Below are 24,091 nucleotides of genomic sequence, written 5' to 3'. Positions count from 1 at the left end.
TTTCCAACCTTAGCTTGTTGGGAGGTAATAGATTTTGAGGATGATATCTCTTATTCTTTGTTCCCTTCGCTCTTAAAGACCTCATTTGCTGATTCGAGTTGGATTAACCCATGATAAGCTTTAACTCTATCAACAAATTTTCTTATCTACGTACAATAGATCGAAAATATCGATCATGGGCAAGGATTTTGTAAGATTATACGGTCACGGTATGTACCATAAATCAAAGTATGAGTAGTTGACCAGTTATGAATTATCATGATTCATGAATACCCTTTGTTAGTCAATTCGGGCACTAACTTATTAGGGACCTTCGAAATAGTTCGAATTGAAGTTCTTCTATGAAAGTATAACTATTATTGAATTCTAAGTAGTATGTAAGTTGTTCCCAATTTTTTCATAACACATTTGTTGTAAACTAAAAGTCTACAATACAAAGTAATCTAGAAAGTCAATAGCATATTTTAATATTTCTTTGATATTAATAAAGACATTAGAAGTGAGTAATGTGACAACTCAATCTAAAAAATCAGAGTTAGGGTCTGTTCTGATTTACTGAAGTGAGCTCAACTGAACTGAATATTTTATGAGAGGAGGAAATTAGGAACTAAATTGAACTGAAATGAACTTAAACTGAAATTAAACTAAAGTGAACAGACCCTTAAAGTGGTGATAATCCGTTAAAACTTATTATATTATTGTTTTGGGTAGTGAACGTTGAAAGAATACGGAAACACAAGTTATATGGATGGGTTGGAAATCTTGGAATTGCATGTGAGGATATGGAAGGCGTACAAAAGCCCCAACAAGCAGTACGTGCTGTCGCATTCTTTATTCTTCAGAAGTAAGATGCGGTAGAATATTTACAGAAGTCTCTCTAAATTAATATCTCAAGTAAAATGTTGCATTACTCTCTCCTATTCTTAGTTGACCACACGTAAAACTTGACTCACTTAATAAGATTTTCTCCTTAAATTATAGAGGTGAAGGTTCAAATCTTGTGAGACGAGGGTGCTTGGGGGGTGGAGATCGACCCCTTATTTAGATGCATGATTTAAATTTGAAGTTTAAGTAAAAATAATTTAAGTAAAAAAAACTGCTTAATATTAATATTACTTATTACATATGTATTGTACGTAGTAGACTAGTTTAGTATATAGACTCATAGTGAACTATGTTTGATATTAATTTAATAACTTGTACTCCCTCTGTCCCTAAATTACATTCCTGTTTGGAAATTTACACGGGAATTAAGGAGAGAAAAATAAGACAAATAACAATAATTAGATAATGCAATGGGAAGTACAAAGATAGAATATCAATCCTTTGCAAAAAAAAAAGGACCAATCACATGTTCCTAATTGAAAATTTTTAGCCAATCATATTCATTGTAATTTGGCACAAGGATTATGAGTGAGATTAGGTGAGGATGAGTGAGAAAACATTAAATGTAAAACAGAAAAAGAGAGTTGATTTACTAAAAAAAACTTACCAAAAATAGAAAGGAGGAATGTAATTTTGGAATACCAAAAATAGAAAGGAGGAATGTAATTTAGGGACGGAGGGAGTACTTTTTAAATCCGGTGCATTAGTAAATTATGGGGGTTCATTATAACAACATAAATAGAGCTTACTCATGTATCCTAGGAAAGAGCAGAAGCATGTTCTTTGGTCTTTGAGTAGAGGTGTTCAAATTAGTAAATAAGCTGTCCTTTTGATTTGGGCACGTTAACAACTCACAAGGAAGTCTATATAATTAGTTCATACGTGTATAATATGTATTTAATTAATGCTCCGTGATTAAATTATAAACACCAAAAAGAATTACACAATTAAAGACCAATTCCCAATTGATTTGGACCGTTTACCAGGAATATAAATTAATTACTCCGTTAGCTTGAGAGTTGGGGCTGGCAATTAGCAGAATGTTAGTGCTAAATTATTTTAAAATTATTGCTCCTTTAAAGTCAAGGAAGCATATTCTTCCTTCCAACTTGCTCCTGTTATTTATATTTTCTTAATTGCCTATAGGTATTTATATAAATATTGAGAATTTGAATCGCTAATTCGCTATGATAATGATATTTTGATTGAACTTGAATTGGCACTAAGTCATGAACTCATGCTAGTTAGCTACTTCAAGAATATGTAATTCATTCGTTTCGTTTTATTAACATCATTTTCTTATTTTACTAAGTCACACGCGCTTTATTTCCTTCTTTTTATTATTTTAGGTAAAAATTTTCTTTCTATGTAGTTTTATTTATTTATTTATTTTTATTTTTATTTTGAATCTCATATACTTGTTTAAAGATTAATTCATCTCTTGATAATTTTTTTGTATACAGTAACATGGAACAAGTTAGAAGGGAATGAGGAATGAAACTATTCAAACAATTTTGGTTTATGATTGGCCATGACGGCCTACTTATTCCACATGTCAAATCAACCTTCATAAAACGATACCTAAACCTATCCAAGGACTTCGGATGAGATGGTTGTGGAATTACACCATCGACTAATTAATTTTGACATTGACATGCACTTTACTTGGTTACTAATCATGTAACCAAAAGATACTAATCTGTATTATTGGTGAGTGGTTATATACAAAGTGATTGTTTTGATCAGTTATGGACTTATGGTAGATCTCACATAAATTGGCTAATTATGATAACATGAGACACAAACTGAATACGAAATAAGTTACATCTAATTAATTAAATAAGTTGAGTTAGTTTTGTTTCGAGTTTTCAAACACATATGACTCTTTTCAACTCGTTTCAATCACCTAAATAAATAGAAAGGTTCTATCACTAATTCACTATGACATGGTCAAGTTATACAAATTCGTTATATATTATGTGGTAAGCGTAGTAATTAATACGAAGTATAATAGATAGATAGCTTAGCAAATTTGTACATAATAAGGAACTAGTAATCTGTTGTTGAACTTTTCTTGGTAATTTTCATTATACCTAGTAATTTACTGGATAAGCTAAACATAAGACTTGAACAAGTCAACATGACTTAACTTTTGAATTCAACATATTGAGTTAGTGTCAAGCGTATAACATACGAAGTATTTACTTACAAAGTCTCATCGTATGTAAGAAAATTCTCAACTTGATTATAATGAAATTGACGTGATACGACCTATTCAATGGATTGATACAGAAAAGCAAACTTTGTTTTCTCACACCCAGAGGCCTAGGTTGAGGGTATCATAATGTAGTGTCTATGTTCTAGGATATTAGCAAAGGAAGATAATGATCTACAATTTTGTGCTACAAAAACGTGTCCTTTCTACTCATAGAAATTGACAAACCCTTAAATCACAGGTTATTCCTTAAGAATGTAAACTGCCATATACTTCGTATAACTCATACCTATCTAATATATTAAGTATTGACAAAATGCGTTGTAAATACAAAATTGTTGTGTAAATACTCGACAAGGACTACATTTGTCTGTATTTTTATGTTATGCCCTATTGCCCTAAAAATTTATCATCTTATTCCATAGATTGCTTTGATTTTTGTATATATCTTTAAACAACCAGATCAAAATATTGATGTCTCTTTAATTTATTCGTTATCTATAGTACATGATATAAACTCCATAGTATTCATACAGATTAGGAGATGCTCCAAGGTTCAATAATTATGATTAGCTTAATCGTGCGCTAATTTTAAGATTAAAAGTTAGATTCTTGTTCCAATATATATTATGTTTTTGTCTAGAAATTAAAAAATGTAAAGAAGGTATAGGAATGAACTTTAAACCTCTATTTGACAAAAATGAACTAATAACACACTGAATATGTGACACACTTGCAAATTAAATAAGTAGAATTTTTTAGTAGTTAGTTCACTGTTGGAGGAAAAAATAAAGCTCTAATTGAAAACGAAAAGAGAACTAACAATGACATGGCTTAACAGAATAATATAATATAGATTAAATTAGATTTTATATGCACGATAGAAAAGGTTGTAAAACTTGTAACCAACTAAAGGAGTTCGTGGTTCTAAAGTATTTGCAACATAAAAAAAAAAACTAATGCGAAAAACATGTCTACACCTCGCCATATTTTTTCTTTTAATCATGTTCATATAACCTAGCTAGCTAGGTTCCCGTCAAAAAAAAAAAAAAAAAAAAAAAAAAAAAAAAAAAAACCTAGCTAGCTAGGTTGTACTAGGTATTTTTCTTACATGGCAATAGTACAATAATTAAATTATCCAACACTATCACTAAATCTTACTTACTGATCCAATTAGAAATAATGGAATGTATTTCAAACTATTTAAGCAATTTACAAAGTAATTTAATATTCTCTCATTCCCTAAAAATTGTTTAGAGAACCCGAAAATATATACTTTGCTAGATTACTTTACGCAAATTGTTCAGAGTATTTCATTTTCAGCATCTCTTCAATTCGCCACTATATTTTAAATAGGGACGTGTTAACAATTTATATTGGGCCATTCGAGAATTGTACTACATGATGAAAGAGTACAAGTAAGAGAAATCTTTATACTTGAAGACACGGAAGAGTCCGTGAAATATCCACATCAAAATTTGAAAAATCAATGGCAACATAGTGAAAGCAATACAAGTAGTTATCTAAACAAGTTCGGCAAACTTTCCATTCCCACCACAGTTTAATTGTTAATCTTATCGTTGTACTAGTGTACAAAAATTGAGCTTAAGTCATTTCTTTTTAGTGGCAAATTAAAGTGACAAATTGATCAATTGAAGGCAAGTTCTTTATCTAGTGGGTGACGTAATAATAAAAAAATCTTTTGGAATATTACAATTTAAAGAACAAATGAACAATTCATGTTTGTCTACGAGGGTAAAGGACTTACAATTGTCTGGATAATGTTGATGTTTTTGGAATGATGTTTATATACTTTTCAATTTGTATTGCCCATTTTCTCCCTTGATTTTGATTGACAATTAATCTCAATTATTGGACAAGTTGAGAAATTATCGTTTTTTGCGGAAATTTTTTAAAATATATAAGTTGTTGATATTAAGTTGGTGATTGAAACCATTTTTTACAGCTCTTGACTATGAATATAGTAGAATTTCGTGTATTACAACCTTTAATTAGCTCGCCTTACTCAATCGGGCATAGAGGCCAACTTGGTGCCCGAAACCATTTCCTTCACGCATTGGCTCACCCTAGTTATTGTTTGTCACATTATCTTAGTCTTATATGTTAATCATGAATTATGCGAACATAATAATGTTGCATGGTATTAAGAAACAGTATTAGTATATATAAATCAATAAATATGTAATTCTAAGGGTTAACATCATATGATTTGATGAACCTTTCGATCTACGGGTGTAAGGGTGTGAAAATGCAGTCATAATGAAGAAGTGAGTAGAAAAGAGAGAGTCAGAGAGTAGTATTAGTATAGAGTGTAGTCGTGTAGACTATAGAGGTAGCTAGATAGAGAGCTAAACACACCATGGCCCTTGTTATTTGCGATTTTATCCGCACTCTAAACAACCCTAGTTTCATTATTATTCTTTCATCAATGACAATATCGAGATTAATCAACAACTCCTTATCAAATAGTCCATACTTTATACTCCCTCCTTTCCATTTAATTGACACAATAATTGAAATGAGCACGCTATTTAGAGATGTTTGAGTGGGATAATTTTATTGAATTGTTTATTCATAGAAATATATGCATAGACCATTGTAAAGTAAAGTTAGTGGAACGAACATTTGAGTAGGGCGGGGATTATTTCATCATAAACCTTAAAAGTAGTGGGTTACTATGTAAGATAGAAAAACAATGAATTGTTAGATTGTCCTCGCCATTTTTCTCAACATGTCAATTATTAAAAACAATCGAAAAGGAAAAGTGTGTCAATTATTTAAGAACGAATGGGGTATTATATTGCAATAATCTATGTACAATATCATCGTATTTGATACATACCATTATGGAGTTGAACAGGCTAAGTAGTGAGAAAAGAAGTGAATTAAAGAGAAAAAAACGAGATATAGTAAGAGCGCTTCCTAGGGCCTCACAATTAAACACAAGCAAATACATAACAATGACAATTTTGTAAATAAGGACATTTTGGAGGTACCACTGAGAGGTAATATAGTACTACTAAACATTCTCTGTAGTATTATATATGATTCCAGCAATATAAAAGACACTCTTAGTAGTATTGGAAAAAAAAACTCAATAGTACTATTAGATATTTCAGTTGTATAAAAGGTCGTTATGCATTTTGCTTGTGTCTAACAGTGATGTATTACGATTTCCTCGGTAAAAAGTGACAAAGAACTAGTACTACAATGTTACTCATGGAACTTCACGAGGCCAAAAGTGACAATGAACGGACAATGAACACTAAAGTACTACGTTGTTCCTCGGAGGTGCACGAGGCTACCTCTATTGCAAAAAACAGAATAAATTTGAAACAACTCAATTAATTTTCCCATTGCTCTTAGAATCAAATAAACTCTACATCAAAAATCAGCATACATCGATCCATAATTTTCCACCCTTTTACAAAATGCAAAATCAAATAGTACCAACCAAATTCATATCAGAATGTTTGGTTAAACCAAAGTTTGATGAAATCATTTACGAATTAACAAAACAGCCCTACTTTTTAACCCCTCTTGATCTACTCATGCTTTTCAAGAAACCCATACAAAAGGGCCTTCTTTTCACTACCCTTAATACTTCTAATAATGATGCTACAACAGATGCTGTCTCTCATTTGTTTGAGAGGCTCAAACACTCACTCTCCCATGCCCTTGTCCATTTTTACCCGTTATCGGGTCGTTTAAAGACGGAAAAATATCCCGAGGAGAACGCTTGTACGATCTCCATCGACTGTACCGAGGGCGGCCTTGGAGCGAGGCTCATTCGTGCAGCCGCCCTCGGCCTCACAGTGTCAGATATTCTCTCCCCTACTGATGTTACTGCGGACGTGGTTTCGTCTTTTTTTGATCTTGGTGAAAAGTGGAGTAATTATTATGGTCATACAAGAGCTCTACTATCAGTCCAGGTAACAGAACTCCTAGATGGTGTGTTTATTGGGTTTAGCATGAACCATTGTGTAGGAGATGGTACCACTTTTATCCATTTTATCAATATGTTGTCTGAAATATTTAATTATGATGGTGATCTTGCTAGTGTAAACGAGGTTATACAAATCTCACGTCCACCCATCTTTAATTATAAGCCATGGAATGTTAATAAGCCCGATAACGAAGATGTTCCGGTCATTAAGTTTCCTTATCTTAATTTTGATCAATTTTTAGATGAAGATAGTTGTGAGCACGAACGATTAAGTGAGAAAATCTTCCACTTCTCATCAACTTCGTTGGCAAAACTTAAGGCCGAGGCCAATCAACAATGTGGGACACCTAACAATGTTATATCGTCTTTTCAAGCCTTAAGTGCACTTGTATGGAGGTCCATAACGAAGGCTCGAAACTTACCATTGGATGAGCCAACCTTATGTATCATAGCTGTGAATGCTCGCACTCGGCTTAACCCACCACTTTCGGATAACTACGTTGGAAATTTTATCAGTGGAGTTCATGGAGCTTGTAAGGTGGATCAGTTATTGGGCCATGATTTGGGCTGGGCTGCAATGAGTCTAAACAAATCAATTTCGGCCCACAAAGAAGAACATGTACTTGGTTTTTTCAAAAGAATTATTGATGCCCCAAAAGTCATGGCTCCCTCTAAAGGAGCGGATCCTTTAGGACCAAATAAGGTTGTGATTGGAGGGTCGGCGAGGTTTGATATGTATGGACCTCAATTTGGATTGGGACGAGCTTTGGCTGCTCGCGTCGGGTTTGGAAAGGGTGAAGATGGAAGGATTAATGCAAACCCGGGATGTGAAGGAGGAGGAAGTATAGATTTGGAAATGTGTCTGAAACCTGAGGTTATGGCAGCCCTTGAAGCTGATGAGGAGTTCATGTCCTTTGTAACATCAACCTAAGAAATATATTACCTCCGTTTTATATTTTTTTTTGCAATTCTGGGGTATTATTTATGAGATACAAAATATTTCAAAGTTGTAAAAATTATGAAAAAGTAGTAGTAGTTCACTTTGATTGTAATCGAGTCTTATTTCCTTGCAACATAGTGGCTGATGCTATGTTGTCTATCCTTTTATTACTTGGAGTTATGATTTTAGTTTATTTTTTAAGTGAGGTTTTTACGTGTGATTGTATATTATTTCCAATTTATTATATTTTGGTGAATTGTTTTGTGCTTTAAAATAGGTTCTAAGTTATAAATGTTAATTATTGTTTAGACCTTTATTAGACTTTTACAGGTATTTAATTATAGTTCTACTTCTATATTATAGTTAATATAATAGCTTAGCAAATTTGTTCATAAGAAAGAAGTACGGAATATCAATCTATTGTTAAACTTTTTTTTGGTAATTTCCAAATACCTCGATTATGGTCCTTCTTCTTAACGTTAAAAAAAAAAAATATTCCAAATATTTGTATATTACGAATTTACGAGTAATAGACAAACTAAACATTATACTTGACCAAGTCATCGTGACTTAATTTTTGAATTCAACATATTGAGTTAGTGTCAAGCGTTATAACAAATTTGCTTACAAAGTTCTATCGTAAGAAAATTCTCAACTTGATTGCGGTTGTCATAAACACGAAATTAACATGACACGACCTATTAAATGGATTGATATGGATACGGAAAAGCGAAATATGTTTTCACACATCCAAAGGGCCTAGGTTGAGGGTACAATATATGAATGAAGTGAATTTATGTTCTAGGATTAGCAAAGGAAGATAATGACCTACAATTTTGTCCTACAAAAACGTGGCTTTTCTACTTGTAGATCGAGCTTGACAAACCCTTAAATCACAGGCTGTTCCTTAAGAGCATATACTGCCATATATAATTCATATCCATCTAATATATTGAGTTTCGACAAAATGCAGATAGAAACCACAATTTAATTGTTAATCTCATCAGGATAATGAGAGTTTTTAGGGAAACACGGGGCATATTTTAAAACCCCATGGTTACACGGAGCAATTTTTCTTTAAAATAAGCAACAAAAATAGCAAGTATATGTTAAAAAAAAAAAAAAAAAAAAAAAAAAAAAAAAAAAAAAAAAAAAAACCGGATGCAGTGCCAAATTACCAATACCAATGCCATTGATTTAAACCGTTCTAAACACTCCTACTTCCATTTTTAATTCTATAGTCAATGACAATAACTATCGATAATCATCAACTACTCCATAACTTTATTTATATTAAAATGCAATAATGCATGTATAATATCTTCATATTCGGTGCATACCATTTATTGATTTGAGCAAGTATCGAGAAAAGAAGAGAATAAAAAATTAATTTTTTATTTTTTTTTAAAAAAAATATGTGAATCAAAGAAAGAAAAAAACAGTACTCTTATTAAAATAAAGAAGCTAAGATCCCGAGAAAAGTGACAATAACTATTACTCCCTCCATTTTTTTTTTTTTTTGAAGGAACTATTACTCCCTCCATCCTATAATATAGTTTTTATTTGTGTTATTTCAAGATTTTTAAGAATTAGAAATGGAAAAGTGGATGAAATACATTAATAAAAGTGAAAAGTAGAATTATAGACAAAAGTTAGAGAAAGAAAGTGGAAAAAAGTACTACGTAGTACAAAATATGTGCAAAATTCAAAGGTAATTTAGAAAGTATAATGAATAAAGTTTTTTTTTTTTGACAAGATAATGAATAAAGATAAAAAGTGATGGTATAATGGTCTTTACATATTATCTAAAAATAGAAACAAAAATAATTACTAGTATTTGAAACTCCAAAATAAGCATGAATTATATTATGGGACGGAGGGAGTACAATGTTCCTCATGGTGCACGAGGCTAAAAGCTACCTCTACTACCATATAAGAATGAAGAATAGCCCAATTTATTTTCCCACTGCTCTTAGAATCAAATCTACATCAAAAATCAGTATACATTTATCAATTTTACAAAATGCAGAATCAATTAGTACCAACCAAATTCGTTTCAGAATGTTTGGTTAAACCGAAGTTTGATGAAACAAAACAGCCGTACTTTTTAACCCCGCTTGATCTACTCATGCTTTTCAAAGATCCCATTCAAAAGGGCCTTCTTTTTACTACCCTTAATACTACTAATGATACTACAACAAATGTTGTCTCTCATTTGTTTGAGAAGCTCAAACACTCACTCTCCCATGCCCTAGTCCATTTCTACCCGTTAGCCGGTCGTTTAACAACGCAACAATATCCCGAGGAGAACGCTTGTACGATCTCCATCGACTGCACCGAGGGCGGCCTTGGAGCGAGGCTCATTCGTGCTGCCGCCCTCGGCCTCACCGTGTCTGATATTCTCTCATCTACTGAGGTCTCTAACGACGGGGTTCCATTTTTTTTTAATCTAGGAGAAAAATGGAAAAATTATGATGGTCATACAAGAGCTTTACTATCAATTCAGGTAACAGAACTCCTAGATGGTGTGTTCATTGGGTTTAGCATGAACCATTGTGTAGGAGATGGCACCACTTTTATCCATTTTATTAGTATGTTGTCTGAAATATTTAATTTTGATGGTGATCTTGGTAGTGTAAATGAGGTTATACAAATCTCACGTCCACCCATCTTTAATTATAAGCCATGGAATGTTAATAAGCGCGACAGCAAAGATGTTCCGGTCATTAAATTTCCGTATCTTAATTTTGATCAATATTTAGACGGTGATAATAATTATAAATCTGAACGATTAAGTGAGAAAATCTTCCACTTCTCATCAACATCAATGGCAAAACTTAAAGCCGAGGCCAATCAACAATGTGGGACAACTCACAATGTTATATCGTCTTTTCAAGCCTTAAGCGCGCTTGTATGGAGGTCCATAACGAAGGCTCGAAACTTGCCATTGGATCAGCCAACCATATGCATCATAGCTGTGAATGCTCGCCCTCGGCTTAACCCACCCCTTTCGGATGACTACGTTGGGAACTTGATTAGTGGAGTTCATGGAGCTTGCAAGGTGGATCAGTTATTGGGCCATGATTTGGGCTGGGCTGCAATGAGTTTAAGTAAATCAATTACGGCCCATAAAGAAGAACAGGTACTTGGTTTTTTTAAAAGGTTTATCGATGCCCCAAAAGTCATGGCTCCCTCTAAAGGAGTGGATCCTTTAGGAGCGAATAAGGTTTCGATTGGAGGGTCGGCGAGGTTTGATATGTATGGACCTCAATTTGGGCTGGGACGAGCTTTAGCTGCTCGCGTTGGGTTCGGAAAGAATGAAGATGGAAAGGTAAATGCAAACCCGGGTTGTGAAGGAGGAGGAAGTGTAGATTTGGAAATCTGTCTTAAACCTGAGGTTATGGCAGCCCTTGAAACTAATGAGGAGTTCATGAGCTATGTAACATCAACCTAAGAAGCTGCTTCACTTTCAACAGTAATCGAGTCTTATTTCCTTGCAACACGGTGACTGATGCTATGTCGTCTATCCTTTTATTAGTTGGATTTTTGGTTTTACTTTAATCTTAAGTGAGGTTTTACATGTGATTGTATTTTATTTCCAATCTATTAAATTTTGGTTGAAGTTTTGGGCTTTAAAATAGGTTCTCATTTGTAAAAGTGAATCAACGGACTTTTACGCGTATTATTTTTATTTAAAATCATACTTGTAATTTATATCGTGTAGGAAGTAAACAATACAGAAAATGGGAAACTCAGTTCTAGGACAATAAAATGATAAGAGGTTGGTTTTGGAAGTGATACTTTAGAATGTTGGCATATTATTATGAATGATGGGGGGCTAATTGAAGGGGCAAAGTGGTTTTCACATCTATTCAATTAATCAACACTCAACATGATCTTGTCAAAAAAACATGTAAGCAATTACTCCCTATGAGTTGATATATGCTCTTATTTTATATACAATACATAATAAACATACAATATTTAACATAAGTTTTACTGAACATACATAATATAACAACACCAGAACAAGAGCATCTTTTTGTCACGGAGGAACGATTATCAATAGATTTGGATAAAACTAAGCTAACAGCATCCTGCTTCCTAGTTGTCCTGATGCTGCTCTATATGCAGTAAAAATTTACAGGGGATAGACCCACACAATGGAAGGTAATAGCAATCATCCAAAGCACACAGAACTAACCTGATCATAGATTGCCAGAAGATATTTGTCTATGTATGATCCTGCTATCCTGCATGTAAATCAGCATTATCAGAATAAGTAAAACCGAATGCTTAATCTATAAGCACAAAGGATTTAAATTCTAATTTCTTTTCATTTATGAGCATTCTAATGACTAGGAGAAAGAGAAATGAGAAACTTACATTCTACTTCGTATATCATTTTCTGCTCCCAGAAGAAATATTTAGTGTTGCAATAGCTTTACAATATAATGAATATATACACAGTACAGCAGCCCCTTAGAAACTGCTTGATTTCCCCCAAGAGCGGAAAAACTCTATCATGTGTCCATATATATCATCCTTTGCATTCACACTCAAGAGAAAATCAACATGGCCATAATTTTCAAGATAAAGAATCTCTTTTTTGCATGGCAACTCCTTGAGAGTGTGTTGTACATCTGTCACGTCCGCTAAGGCATCATTGCCTCCATAAGCCATCCACAACGGCAATGACTCTGGAACAAGGCTAAGATCAAATCTGGGGGGTTTTACAGACCCATAAAGTCTCAGATTTTTAAACATCCCATAATCATACCGGGCAAATGTACCCTGACGGATCACTGCAATCAGAAAATTAAAAATAGCATAATGTCAATTTCTGTAAAGAGTCAAATTTGACATCTTTATAACACTTTCAGTTGAGTCTACTCAACAACAGGATAGATTGGATGAAGACAACAGGCTCAATCCTATGTTGCCACGGAACTGAAACAGGACATGAGAACTGAAACTAGACATGAAAATGTAGAAACAAGGAACTGCAAAGCTGCAATTTTCACAGATAAGAGAGGAAGCATATAGATGTATAACTGAAAGCTAAGGGCCCATAACAATTAAAGTCACATTATAAAAAGGATGGCCACCCCAAATATAACAAGTCGGTGTAACTCGAACAACATCCCCCCCGGGCCCCCAGCCCATCCACACTAGTATCTGGACACTGGACTTGCACAGGATGTAGAACATAAATCCGAGCTAAGGGAGGAAGTATATGAAACCGTAGATGCAAGTGCTACTAGCAGCCAAAAATATACATAGTACAATTAAAGATAAAAATTCTGTATGATAGATAGTAGAAAAAGCCTTCAGAACACTTACTTTGAAAAAGATGGTTTATGTTTTTGGCTGATGAGGGATGGGGCTCGTATTCAAGGTATAAATCCACCCTTGAGGTGTTAAAGCAGCAATTCTGTCCTGCAAAATGTAGGAATTCTTTTACCTAACAAATAGAGAAAAGATATTGCACCAAAGAAAAATCAAAGGTAAGGAAAGACATAGCACATGAGCAATTAAAGATAAAACAGAATGGTAACTAACTACAAGAAAAAGTAGACATTCGATGCAGTTTTCCCCCAGCTACCCAAGTTTATGATTTATAAACCTCAATCATGATAACAAGTAGTCATACACACAAGAATCACTTGGAGCATTCAAGGGAAAATGATAATCCACCAAGGAGCTGACATTCGAGGAAAAGTCTAAACCACTAGGAATTGAAAGTCAAGGTGATATAAGTCAAATAACAAAACATAACCATGAGAAAAATGCTTTCAGTACGTGATTAGTATAATTTGCATGAGAAGGAAAGAGATGGCACCATGAACAGTGGTGAATATGTCCATTATTGTCAAAGAGAAATTCAGACACTAAGGAAAAAGCAGTTAAATCAACTCAAAAGATAATTTGATTAATGTTTTAATTACCAGAGAATTCTCCTTGAACAATGAAAAGAACGCTTCAGTATGATTAAGGATTATTACAATACGTCAATATAATAGACAGTGTCTATGGGAGGAGTAAAAGAACAGCCGAGCTCTTTCAAATTTCACTATCAACTTTGACTAATATGACTTCAGCGTAATGCAAGAAGCTATGTTCGCAGCTCTAACATGCTTTTTTCCAGCTTTCCATAGTCCTAGAAGAAGGAAACCAAAAGACTTACCAGTTATAGAAGCTAACAAGTCTTCACAGTCTAGATGGCCATAACATACAGAATCCAAAAGCTGAACTCCTGCATCACTGCATTCATTTACATACAACTTCTAAGGTTGAATATTTTACACATAACCTCAGACTCGACGAAGGAAAGGAAATTGTTTTACCTCCGAAAGTTAAGTTGATGAAAGCCCATTGCAATTACCATCTGTACATCCAGGCAGCCACCCATACAAGAAGAAAATAAAATTAATTTTTATATCTTACAATCCAACATTAATCGAGCAAAGTCTGCATATAAATACTTGGCAAAATTACAAACAATATAAATACCTTGTCAAGGTACATATTAACCATCCGAAGAACAAACGGTGCACTAACATGATCCAAGTATGATATTGGAGAAAGAAGAGCAGCAGCTTCCACCTTTTTCACTATGTCTGGCTGAGTGAAAGCAGCCAAAGACATTATAGTCCCCTGTGCTTCAATAATTAATCATTGGTTAGTGAACAGGTAGCAAATGCATATGTGCATGGAGCCACAGTTTTGGATCATAGAAAACTCAAAGAAAGTTGAGTGGCAGTTAAGCAAATGGCAAAGACTTATCACCTGTGAATGTCCAACAAGGAAAATCTTTGAGCTCGTCTCCTGATATACATACTCAATCATTTCTGCAAGATCAAACAGAGCCAATTCCTCCCAGCTCCAGTCCCAATATGCCTGTAAGGGTAGATGAAAACTAAAATAAATACAATCCCGGCATAACAAGATCCAAGTCAAAGCACTGACCACGCATACAATCTTTTTAAAACTACAACATTAACAAGCCAAAAAAAAAAACATACAGTTCTACAACCCTATATAATTGCATAACTAGATCAATAGTGAACATCCTATGTACCTTGCTTCTCTCTGAAAGAGATACATGTCCATGACTCCACCGTGTTCCTCGTACATTACCAACCCACACATCAAATCCACGATCAGCAAGAATGAAACCCAATGATTCTTCTTTTGAGTTCAAAAACCACGAATCACCTCCCTACGTACACAGATATAAGATAGCAAACATCACAAAGTGACAGGATGGTACCAAGTTACCAACTTTCCACTTATATATGCATTTTAAAATGATACTGAAGGTAATATTGTTTGTCATAGAAAAAAAAGACATGAACTTTAACAGAATTAGAATTAAGCGAGTTTACAGTATTTTGAAAGGGATACCAAAAATAAAAATCTCCCCCCAAATTAGCATATCCTTCCATCCTACATTATTAACCCATGTTTCGACATTGGGAATAATAGGGCACTCTTCATACCTAGAGCAATTTTCATGAAATTTCTATATTACTCTTACATATTTTTGGCTTTGATCAGCAGTACCATATATCTTAACCCCATCAGAATTTAGGAATTTCGATTAAATTCCTTACATGTGGCCTAATAGAATGGGACAGATAAGGTATCACTTACATCATTATGCGAAATTGCAAAGTAGATAGCATATTGGGGAAAACCTAATTATGCAATATGCCCTCTATAATGCAACATTACAATTGAAAATTCCTTAATTGGTAAATCAAACTAATAAAATCAGCTCAAATTTCTGTTTCCATACAACACCAATGGCATTCAATTTCATTAGTCTCTAATAATCACTAAACATGAATAAATAAAAACCCTAATTCAGCGATATGAGACAATAATTCATTAAAACAGAAATAAAAAAGGGGGAAATAAAATAACCATAAAAAGTCCATGTTGAAGAAGAACAGGAGGACCTCGTCGCAGCCTTAATTGATCCGAAGAAGAAGACGACACACGCTGAAGTGCAAGTATAAATCCATCCTTCGTTTGAACCTGATCAAATTTCCACCATCAAAAAAAATCCAAAAAATTACAAAAATTGGCGGAAGAATTAAAGGAGAGAGAAAGTACGGAGTGTTCGGAGCAAGGGTAGCCGGAGGGAATGATGAGGTGTTGGCAGAGGCTGCCGCCGTGAGATGGCCGGCGATGGAGGATGTGTGCGGCGGAGTTTGCGGCGGAGAAGAGGAGTGTGAGTGAGAGTAATTGTAGTGCGCAGGTGAGTGGTGTTGGTGGCATGTTCTCCGACGAGATGGGAAGAGAGAGGGAGAAAAACAGGGGAAAGAGGTGGCGTGCGGGGAATGTAACTGGCCGAAGTTGTGTGTTTTCACGTGGGATTGTTAATAAGGTGTGACTTGGAAGTTTTGAGTTTTTTTTTTGAAACAAAAGAGGGAACAAATTTGTAGATAAAGATAGATTATGAATTTATTAATGATGGAAAACGTGTTGTACTAAGGAGAAAGTCCTATCAAGGGACAAGATCCTTTAGGATTAGGAAAAACGGTAAGGACTCTTAGAGCTTGTTTGGTTACCACAAATTCCTATGGGCAATGAAAATTCCCATGAATTTCAATTTTCATGGGTTGTTTGGTTGCCTTGTAATTTGTAAAATGCAGGCAATGATATTTCCTTGGGAAATCATAATTGCTGTACGGTACAGGAAGTTTCTCACCTTGTACCCCCTGGTCAATTACACTTCCCACATGAATTTTTAGAGTGAATTTACGATTTTAGCCCTGAAATAATAAATTGGCGCTGCTTTTTTTTCATTTCCCTCCTTTTTCCCGTCACTTTTGTTTCTCTCTCCAAACTCCTTTGCTTTTCTAGTAGTGGGCATTTAGGTGTTGTGGCTATTGTGTCTCATATCTCTCCATCTCTTTCTTCCATAATCAACCAGGGAACCAAATTATAGGTATGTAATTTTATCCTCTTCTTCCTTGGTTTATCAATTTGATTTGTAAGAACTAGTACATCTACATTTTCATTTTTCTAAACTTGTGTAAAGGATTTGATATGGAGGCTTGTCTAAATTGGTTTAGCAAGGGTTGAATTTTTGCTTTCATTATTTCTCCGGAAATCTTGGTGCATGTAAGTAAAATGGGTGATATAAATTATGAGGTTCTTGAATTGACAGAAAAATTATTCCAATTTGATAACCTAGGTTTTTAAATTACCCAATTATTTCTAAATTGGAATGGAGAGCATAGCATGGATAGGGTAGAAGGAATTATTTTTTTGCAATTTTTTGTATGATTTTGCATAATCACTAAGATAATGCTGTTTCTAGTAAAAAAAAAAAAATTAAAAACGTTTTCTGGGTTCAAATTTTGGTTTCTGGAATCTTCTTCTTTAATTATTTATGGGTTCAATTTTGTTAAATTTCATAAATAGTTGGATGGTTGGGGTTTAACGTTTTGATTAGCTTGTAGTATAATTGATGAACAAAGGGCTTAAATTTGTTTTGGGAGTATTAATCATGAGTCCATGATTCTAGAGATACTTTGGCTCAAATTATTTGTATTTTGCTATGATTAATCACAATTTCACCATGATTCTTTATTGCTAAGAATTTTAAATAGTCAGATTTAGATATATATGAATTTGGTGTATGCTTGAACTTGGGCCCCTCCAAGGAGTATATACATTCTTTGTTTGCGTAAAGAAATGTAAGGATATATATTAAGGCATGGATTTAGGAGTATAAATTTGACTACTAGAGCATATCTTTTTTTGACAAGTAGCATAACTTAAGAGTATAATTTGAAGATATTGGTATATTGTGATTTGTGAGGTTATTGCTTGATTTTACAATTGTTACTTCAAACTACACGGCTAAACTTGATGATTGAATCCTATAGTGTATTTCGTTTGTGCTTATTTCATTTTTGTTAATAATTTTACATATTTTCAATTAAATGCATCTGGATTATTGTTCATTTTAAGGAGCTCTTTATGTGAATGAATATAGTTTTCAACTTTCTATTTTATTTCATTGTAAATTGTGAAGTAGAAGTAGTATACATTTGGTGATATAAGCTTATGAAGAGCATTGTTTATAAATATTTGTCAACAATCAGCAACTCCTCTCATTTTTTTAGATTTTTGCTATAGATAAGATGTACAACATGCCATTATATCTTTGTCTTTCATATATATATTTTCTAGGTACGATTAAGTTTAGATATTTAATACAACCTTCCTTTGATTTTTTTTTTAAAATTACTCTTATGCAACTAAGACTAATTTTTATTCAGATTTTTATTTGTTACTCAGCTATGGCTCGTATGCCTTTAAGTAAACAGAAGAAGATTGCAACAACATGTATTGTCATATATAGGCAATTGATGATCATGTTAATGAAAATAATGGTTGATCTCGTGTATCTTCTTACTATTTTGAACGTCAAAATTCCAACGCCCATAACCTACATATTTGATAATTCTATGGAGGAAAGGGTTTATGCTAGGATTTTAAATATAAGACCAATGATCCAAGGGAGTGATGTAGCATGTTTGGATAACCTTAGAATGGATAGAGCTTGCTTTTATAAGTTCTGTGAGATGCTTAAGGATGTTGGGAAATTGCAAGGAAATAGGAATTCAAGTTTGGAAGAAATAGTTGCTTTATTCCTTTTTACACTTTCTCATGATACCAAAAATCGAAGAACTCAATTATACTTTAGAAGAAGTGGGGAGACAATTTCAAGGCACTTCAACTTGGTTTTACAAGCTCTTCTTAGATGTCACCATATTCTATTTAAAAAACCAGAGCCAGTGACTGAAAATTGCCAAGATGACAGGTGGAAATGGTTCAAGGTAAGTTGCAGCTTATAGTAATTTTTTTTTAACAAGTGCATACACATATAAAATCAATTAATAAGTGAAAAATTATTGTAGAATTGTTTAGGTGCTTTGGATGGAACACATATCTATGTTCGTGTTGGAGACAAAGATAAAGTTAGATTCAGAAATAGAAAAGGAGAGATTTCTACTAATGTCCTAGGTGTGTGTACACGAGATATGAAATTTGTGTATGTGTTACCTGGGTGGGAGGGCTCAGCACATGACAATAGAGTTCTTCGTGATGCACTTTCTCGAAGAAATCCATTAAGAGTCCCTCAAGGTAATGAGAACATCTAATTTTTCATTAATTAGTAAATTATATATAAAGATCTGTTTAAGTCTAAATGGATTAAAGACCTTTTTTTTTTTAAGGTAACTACTACTTATGCGATGCTGGATATATGAATTGTGAAGGATTTTTAACACCATTTAGGGGTCAAAGATATCATTTGAGTGTTTGGAAAAATGGTGCTCAACCACTATGTGCTGAAGAGTATTTTAACATGAAGCATTCTCAAGCAAGAAATGTCATAGAAAGATGTTTTGGATTGCTGAAAATGAGGTGGGGTATTCTACGAAACACAACTTGGTATCGTCGTAAGGTCGTATGTAGGATTATTTTGGGTTGTGCTTTGGTACATAACTTCATTCGAACCTATATGAATGTCGATCCTATGGAGCATTTGATTGAAAATTATATGCAAGAAGATGTTGGTGAAAGTATTGAGGTTATGGAGACTAGCACAGCATGGAATTCTTTTAGACATGACCTAGCAACTGAGATGTATGTCTCTTGGTTGCAATCCAGGGCTGATTAAGTAGTTGTCTTGATTTTAATAATCTACCCTCGTACAACTTGTATTACGAATTTTTTTTTGTAAGAATACTATTACTATTAATTGTACCATGACATGATCATACCAGAGCATGGTCAATTTTGTGTACAATTTTATGTATTATACAGATATATATCTATATCTACTGTTTTTATTTTTATGATATTTATTATTTTGAATGAGTTTTGCGTACTTGCTAACTATGAAGTTGTATATGTCATTAATTATTATATACTTAAAGATCACAAAAATTTTGTATGTCTCCTGTAATATGTGTGCTGGACAGAGTACATGCTTTCAAATGAGTCAGTGTACTGGTCAAGGGAGCTTCAAGCAAAGTGCTGGAAGCAACTCTACTAGAAACTTGTCGAGATGGTCATTACATGAGGATCGTGCACTTGTTAATGCCCTGAATGATCTAGTCGATCTTGGTGGATGGAAAACTGACAACGGCCAATTTAAAAATGGTGCTTATGCTAAGCTTGAAGCTCTTATGAAAGGAAAACTCCCCGGTTGTGACAAAAAAGCTAAGCCTCATATTGAGTCTCGAGTTAAGCTTTTGAGAAAGCAATACGATGCTATTACTGAAATGCTTAGCCCTAGTGCAAGTGGATTTGGGTGGAATGATGAGGGAAAGTTTGTCACATGCCCGCAAATTGTTTGGGATGAATGGATTAAGGTAATTATTAGAACTAATGTCCTATATTGTTTGTCTAATATCCTTGAAAAAAACTTGATGACTGAACTTTAATTTGTTTTATCATTCTACTTGGCAGAGCCATAAGAATGCTGCAGGGTTACGCAACAAACCTTTTCCATTTTATGATGACCTAGGAAAGATTTTTGGCAAAGACAGAGCAGTGGGAAATGAAGCTGAAAGTGTGTTTGATGTGCTTGAGGAGATGGAGCAAGAACAGAGAGGTGGAGAAGAACAAGAAGTCCATTGTAATGAAGAGGAATCTAGTCCAACTTCTGAATGTAGTCCTACTGGACCTCCACCATCAGCAACACGATCTACTACCAAGACAAAGAGAGCAAGGACAGAAACCATTGAAGCCTTAAAAGACTTTTCGACCAAGCTTGCAAAAATTAGTGACGTGATGGAAGGTGCAAGTGAACATATTGGTCGTCTTGCTAGTTGTTTTCAACATGAGTCTAATTCTGCAGAGAGAAGAATGAAAGTGACAAGTGAAATCATGAAAATGGAGGGATTATCTCCAAATGATGTTCTTACGATCTCAAAGAAGATTGCTCTTAATCCTCTTGAAGTCGATTTCTTTTTCAGCCTTCCAGACGATTACAAATATGCTTATGTCCAAGGTTTGTTGATTCCCGATTAAAAGGTATTTTTGCAAGTATACTATGAAGAAGAGACTAGTACCTAAAAGGATCATATGAGCTGCTCTTCAAGTCTCTTAATTAGCAGGACTATTATTGTTACTTTTTGTGATGATACACTACAATACGACACCAATATATATATGTGTCGGCTAATTTACTATTGCTGCTATGTCGATTATAATATTTTGTGCAGCTTTTTGTGATTTAAAATAGCAAGATTAAATGTAAATTTTTTGTAATGCTCGTAACCTGACATTTTATGGATTTCATCAGGTTAACTCTTTTGTAAAGTATAATGTATCTTTTGTAAGGGAAGGAAGGAAGAAACAATACTTCATAGCTCATCTTTTTAATTTGATACTGATGCATGCAAGTTGAAAAGTGATGTTTATTTTTACGCTTATGTGGACTAGTGGAGCATGTAGTTTCCATATGATTGAGCTTTTATACAGTGGATTATTAGATTAGTAAAGCATGAAACTGCCATGAATGAATGTAAAAAAAAAAAACGTAATTTAGCTCTTATTAAAGAAAAAATTAAGAGTTGATTGTTTGTGGCAAGTTTCAAAAAAAAAGAATGTATTATAATTTTGATAAAAGGTAGTTAAGTTTGTTAAAATACATGGGAAATGTAGCAAGTGAACCAAACAAGATAAGGGAAGTAAAATCCTAGGAAGTTAAAATTCCCAAGTATCAACCAAACAACTTTAAGCCAATTCCTAGAAATTTCATGTAGTAATTAAATTCCCATGTGTTACAAATTCCTTTGGGAAATAACTTCCCATTGCAACCAAACAAGCTCTTAGAGATTAGGGAAATTTTTGATCCATGTTATGTACATTATACCATCAGATCTTTAACAGACTCCTTTATAGTGCAGTTAGAGATTGGATATTCTTTATTGTATACTAGAGAGTACATATACGGAGTATTATGTTTGATTGTTGGGGTATTGCACGCAACTATTATAATATACTTCGTACGTAGTACAAGTACAAGTACAACAAATTATGAAGGAAAGACAGTATGGCATACATTATGACATTATGAGTATAGCTTATTAACTTGGATTGGGTTAACATAAGCCATAAGGTTCTAAGTTTCCAATGTTATATACTCTATAAATTTAATCATTTTGAAATAGAAAGTTATACTTCTTCTGTCTCATTTGTTTGCCCCATTTGACTTTTCATGGTCTTTGAAATACTTCTTAAAACGTATATAACGCCATTTTTATATGCGTAAAAGTTACAAAAACTTGATATTAATTAAATATACAATGTTACGAATCCAACAAGATTCGATTTGACTATATTACCTCTTATACATCAATTGGATATTATGGCTAACGTTTTTAAAGTGAGTTAAGTGACTAAATTAGTTACAATGAGGCAAAAAAAAAAAAAAAAAAAAAAAGGGAACAAAGGGAGTATAATCTCTATTTCCATGTTGGAGCAAGGGCAACGTTACTATTGATATGGTTAGATGAACAAAATCGGATATCCAATATGGTTTCAAAACCCAGGTCATATATCCGACTTCATGATTGCAATGACCTATTTTCAATCCACTTCCAATCAGGGTTTGAATCAGATATCAATCTATCTATGCATATACTTGTATAATGACTTTGATCACACAGTCTTATTCTGCTACAGAGGTGTTTCCAATTAGATATCAATAGATTGATTTGATTCAGTTTAGCATTAGAAAGAATAAAATTGCAATTCCCATTCAAGGACAAAGTAGTTTTAACCTCTATTCCACTAGCCAACATGTAAGCAATTACTCCCCATGACTCTATGAGTTCAAGTTTATCTTATATACAATACTTACATAATAAAGCATACAATATTTAACATACACATGAACATGAGCATCTTTTGTCTCGCATGAACTGTGAAGAAAGATAAGCATTAGATTCGGACAAAACTAAGCTTACACTGTCCTCCTTCATGCTTCCTAGTTGTCCTGATGCTGCTATATATGCAGTAAATATTCACAAGGGAAAGGCCACAATACAGGGGAAGGTAATAGCAATCATCCAAAGCACACGGAACTAATCTGATCAATCCTACTATATACTTGTATAAAAGAGTGCCAGAGTATATTTGTTCTATGTCTGATCCTGCAAGTAAATCAGCAATTCAGCATTATTAGAATCATTAAAACCGAATACTTAATGGCCTTAATCTATTATTTAGGAAACAAGTAGAAAACTCAAGCAACCTACAGACTTAACGCTCTGATTTCTTTCAGTTTATGAGCATTCGAAAGACTAGGACAAAAAGGTAATGAGAAACTTACATTGTTTATCATCTTCTGCTCCTAGAAGAGATATATAGTGTTGCAATTACTTTACAGTATATACACAGTACAGCAGCCCCTTAGAAGCTGCTTGATTTCCCCCAAGAGCTGAAAAACTCTATCATGCGTCCATATATATCTTTCGTTGCATTCACACTCAAGAGAAAATCAACATGGCCATAACTTTCAAGATAAAGAACCTCTTTTTTGCAAGGCAACTCCTTGAGAGCGCGTTGTACATCTGTGACATCAGCTAAGGCATCATTGCCCCCATAAGCCATCCACAACGGCAATGACTTTGGAACAAGGCTAAGATCAAATCTGGGGGGTTTTAAAGATCCATAAAGTCTCAGATTTTTTAACATCCCATAGTCATATCGGGCAAATGTACCCTGACGGACCACTACAATCAGAAAATTACAAATAGCATAATGTCAATTCTGTAAAGAGTCAAATTTGAAATCTTCATCACACTTCCAGTTAATCAGTTGACTCTACTCAACAACAGGATAAATGAAGGCAACATGCTCTATCTTATGTTGCAACAACACTGAAACAGAATATGAAAACATAGAAAGAAGGAACCGCAAAGCTGCAATCTTCCGGGGTGACAACCATCACACTAGTATCTGCCTATCTGGACACTGGACTTGTATAGGACAAAGCTCCACGAGGAAGTATATGAAACCGCATATGCAAGTGCTACTCACA

The 24,091-nt window shown here is 33.8% G+C and overlaps 4 protein-coding genes across 8 annotated transcripts; 3 read left to right on the top strand and 1 right to left on the bottom strand.

Moving 5' to 3' along the window:
* Positions 1–6,386: 6,386 nt before the first annotated feature.
* LOC145621071 (uncharacterized) lies at positions 6,387–8,212 on the top strand. The gene has a single exon (XM_081675805.1). The coding sequence runs from the start codon at positions 6,553–6,555 to the stop codon at positions 7,996–7,998; it is 1,446 nt and encodes a 481-aa protein (XP_081531931.1). The 5' UTR covers positions 6,387–6,552; the 3' UTR covers positions 7,999–8,212.
* A 1,818-nt stretch (positions 8,213–10,030) lies between these two features.
* On the top strand, positions 10,031–11,461 carry LOC145620070 (uncharacterized). Its single transcript, XM_081674721.1, has one exon. The coding sequence runs from the start codon at positions 10,031–10,033 to the stop codon at positions 11,459–11,461; it is 1,431 nt and encodes a 476-aa protein (XP_081530847.1).
* Positions 11,462–11,913: 452 nt separating this feature from the next.
* LOC145620970 (triacylglycerol lipase 1-like) lies at positions 11,914–16,415 on the bottom strand. Of its 2 annotated transcripts, none has more exons than XM_081675709.1 (10): positions 16,129–16,415; positions 15,937–16,050; positions 15,089–15,229; positions 14,797–14,907; positions 14,521–14,664; positions 14,355–14,395; positions 14,195–14,271; positions 13,351–13,446; positions 12,394–12,812; positions 11,914–12,260 (listed from the first exon to the last, which is right to left on the bottom strand). In XM_081675709.1, the coding sequence occupies exons 1-9, from the start codon at positions 16,291–16,293 to the stop codon at positions 12,490–12,492; spliced, it is 1,212 nt and encodes a 403-aa protein (XP_081531835.1). In that variant the 5' UTR covers positions 16,294–16,415; the 3' UTR covers positions 11,914–12,260; positions 12,394–12,489. The 2 variants fall into 2 exon arrangements, with proteins under 2 accessions (XP_081531835.1, XP_081531836.1); XM_081675710.1 differs by having other exon boundaries at positions 11,914–12,252.
* A 332-nt stretch (positions 16,416–16,747) lies between these two features.
* On the top strand, positions 16,748–21,195 carry LOC145620331 (uncharacterized). Of its 4 annotated transcripts, none has more exons than XM_081674985.1 (4): positions 16,765–16,966; positions 18,328–18,869; positions 18,951–19,176; positions 19,311–19,914. In XM_081674985.1, the coding sequence occupies exons 2-4, from the start codon at positions 18,330–18,332 to the stop codon at positions 19,712–19,714; spliced, it is 1,170 nt and encodes a 389-aa protein (XP_081531111.1). In that variant the 5' UTR covers positions 16,765–16,966; positions 18,328–18,329; the 3' UTR covers positions 19,715–19,914. The 4 variants fall into 4 exon arrangements, with proteins under 4 accessions (XP_081531112.1, XP_081531111.1, XP_081531113.1 ...); XM_081674987.1 differs by having other exon boundaries at positions 16,767–16,966; positions 19,330–19,914; XM_081674984.1 differs by having other exon boundaries at positions 16,767–16,966; positions 19,269–19,914.
* The last annotated feature ends 2,896 nt before the right edge of the window (positions 21,196–24,091 follow it).

Source organism: Chenopodium album, chromosome 27 (genome assembly GCF_948465745.1).
Source record: "Chenopodium album chromosome 27, dcCheAlbu1.1, whole genome shotgun sequence".
Lineage (NCBI taxonomy): Eukaryota > Viridiplantae > Streptophyta > Magnoliopsida > Caryophyllales > Amaranthaceae > Chenopodium > Chenopodium album.
This window is presented reverse-complemented; position numbering and strand designations above follow the sequence as displayed.

Bases quoted from the DNA above. Each gene is read 5' to 3' on its own strand.
- LOC145621071 (XM_081675805.1), top strand. From the start codon at position 6,553: ATGCAAAATCAAATAGTACCAACCAAATTCATATCAGAATGTTTGGTT.
- LOC145620070 (XM_081674721.1), top strand. From the start codon at position 10,031: ATGCAGAATCAATTAGTACCAACCAAATTCGTTTCAGAATGTTTGGTT.
- LOC145620970 (XM_081675709.1), bottom strand. From the start codon at position 16,293: ATGCCACCAACACCACTCACCTGCGCACTACAATTACTCTCACTCACA. The intron at 15,230-15,936 runs GTTATTTTATTT...CTGTGTACGTAG, and splicing joins TTCAACATGGACTTTTTATG to GGAGGTGATTCGTGGTTTTT. The intron at 14,908-15,088 runs GTACATAGGATG...CTACCCTTACAG, and splicing joins CTCTTTCAGAGAGAAGCAAG to GCATATTGGGACTGGAGCTG.
- LOC145620331 (XM_081674984.1), top strand. From the start codon at position 18,330: ATGGCTCGTATGCCTTTAAGTAAACAGAAGAAGATTGCAACAACATGT. The intron at 18,870-18,950 runs GTAAGTTGCAGC...AAATTATTGTAG, and splicing joins ACAGGTGGAAATGGTTCAAG to AATTGTTTAGGTGCTTTGGA. The intron at 19,177-19,268 runs GTAATGAGAACA...TTTTTTTTTAAG, and splicing joins TCCATTAAGAGTCCCTCAAG to GTAACTACTACTTATGCGAT.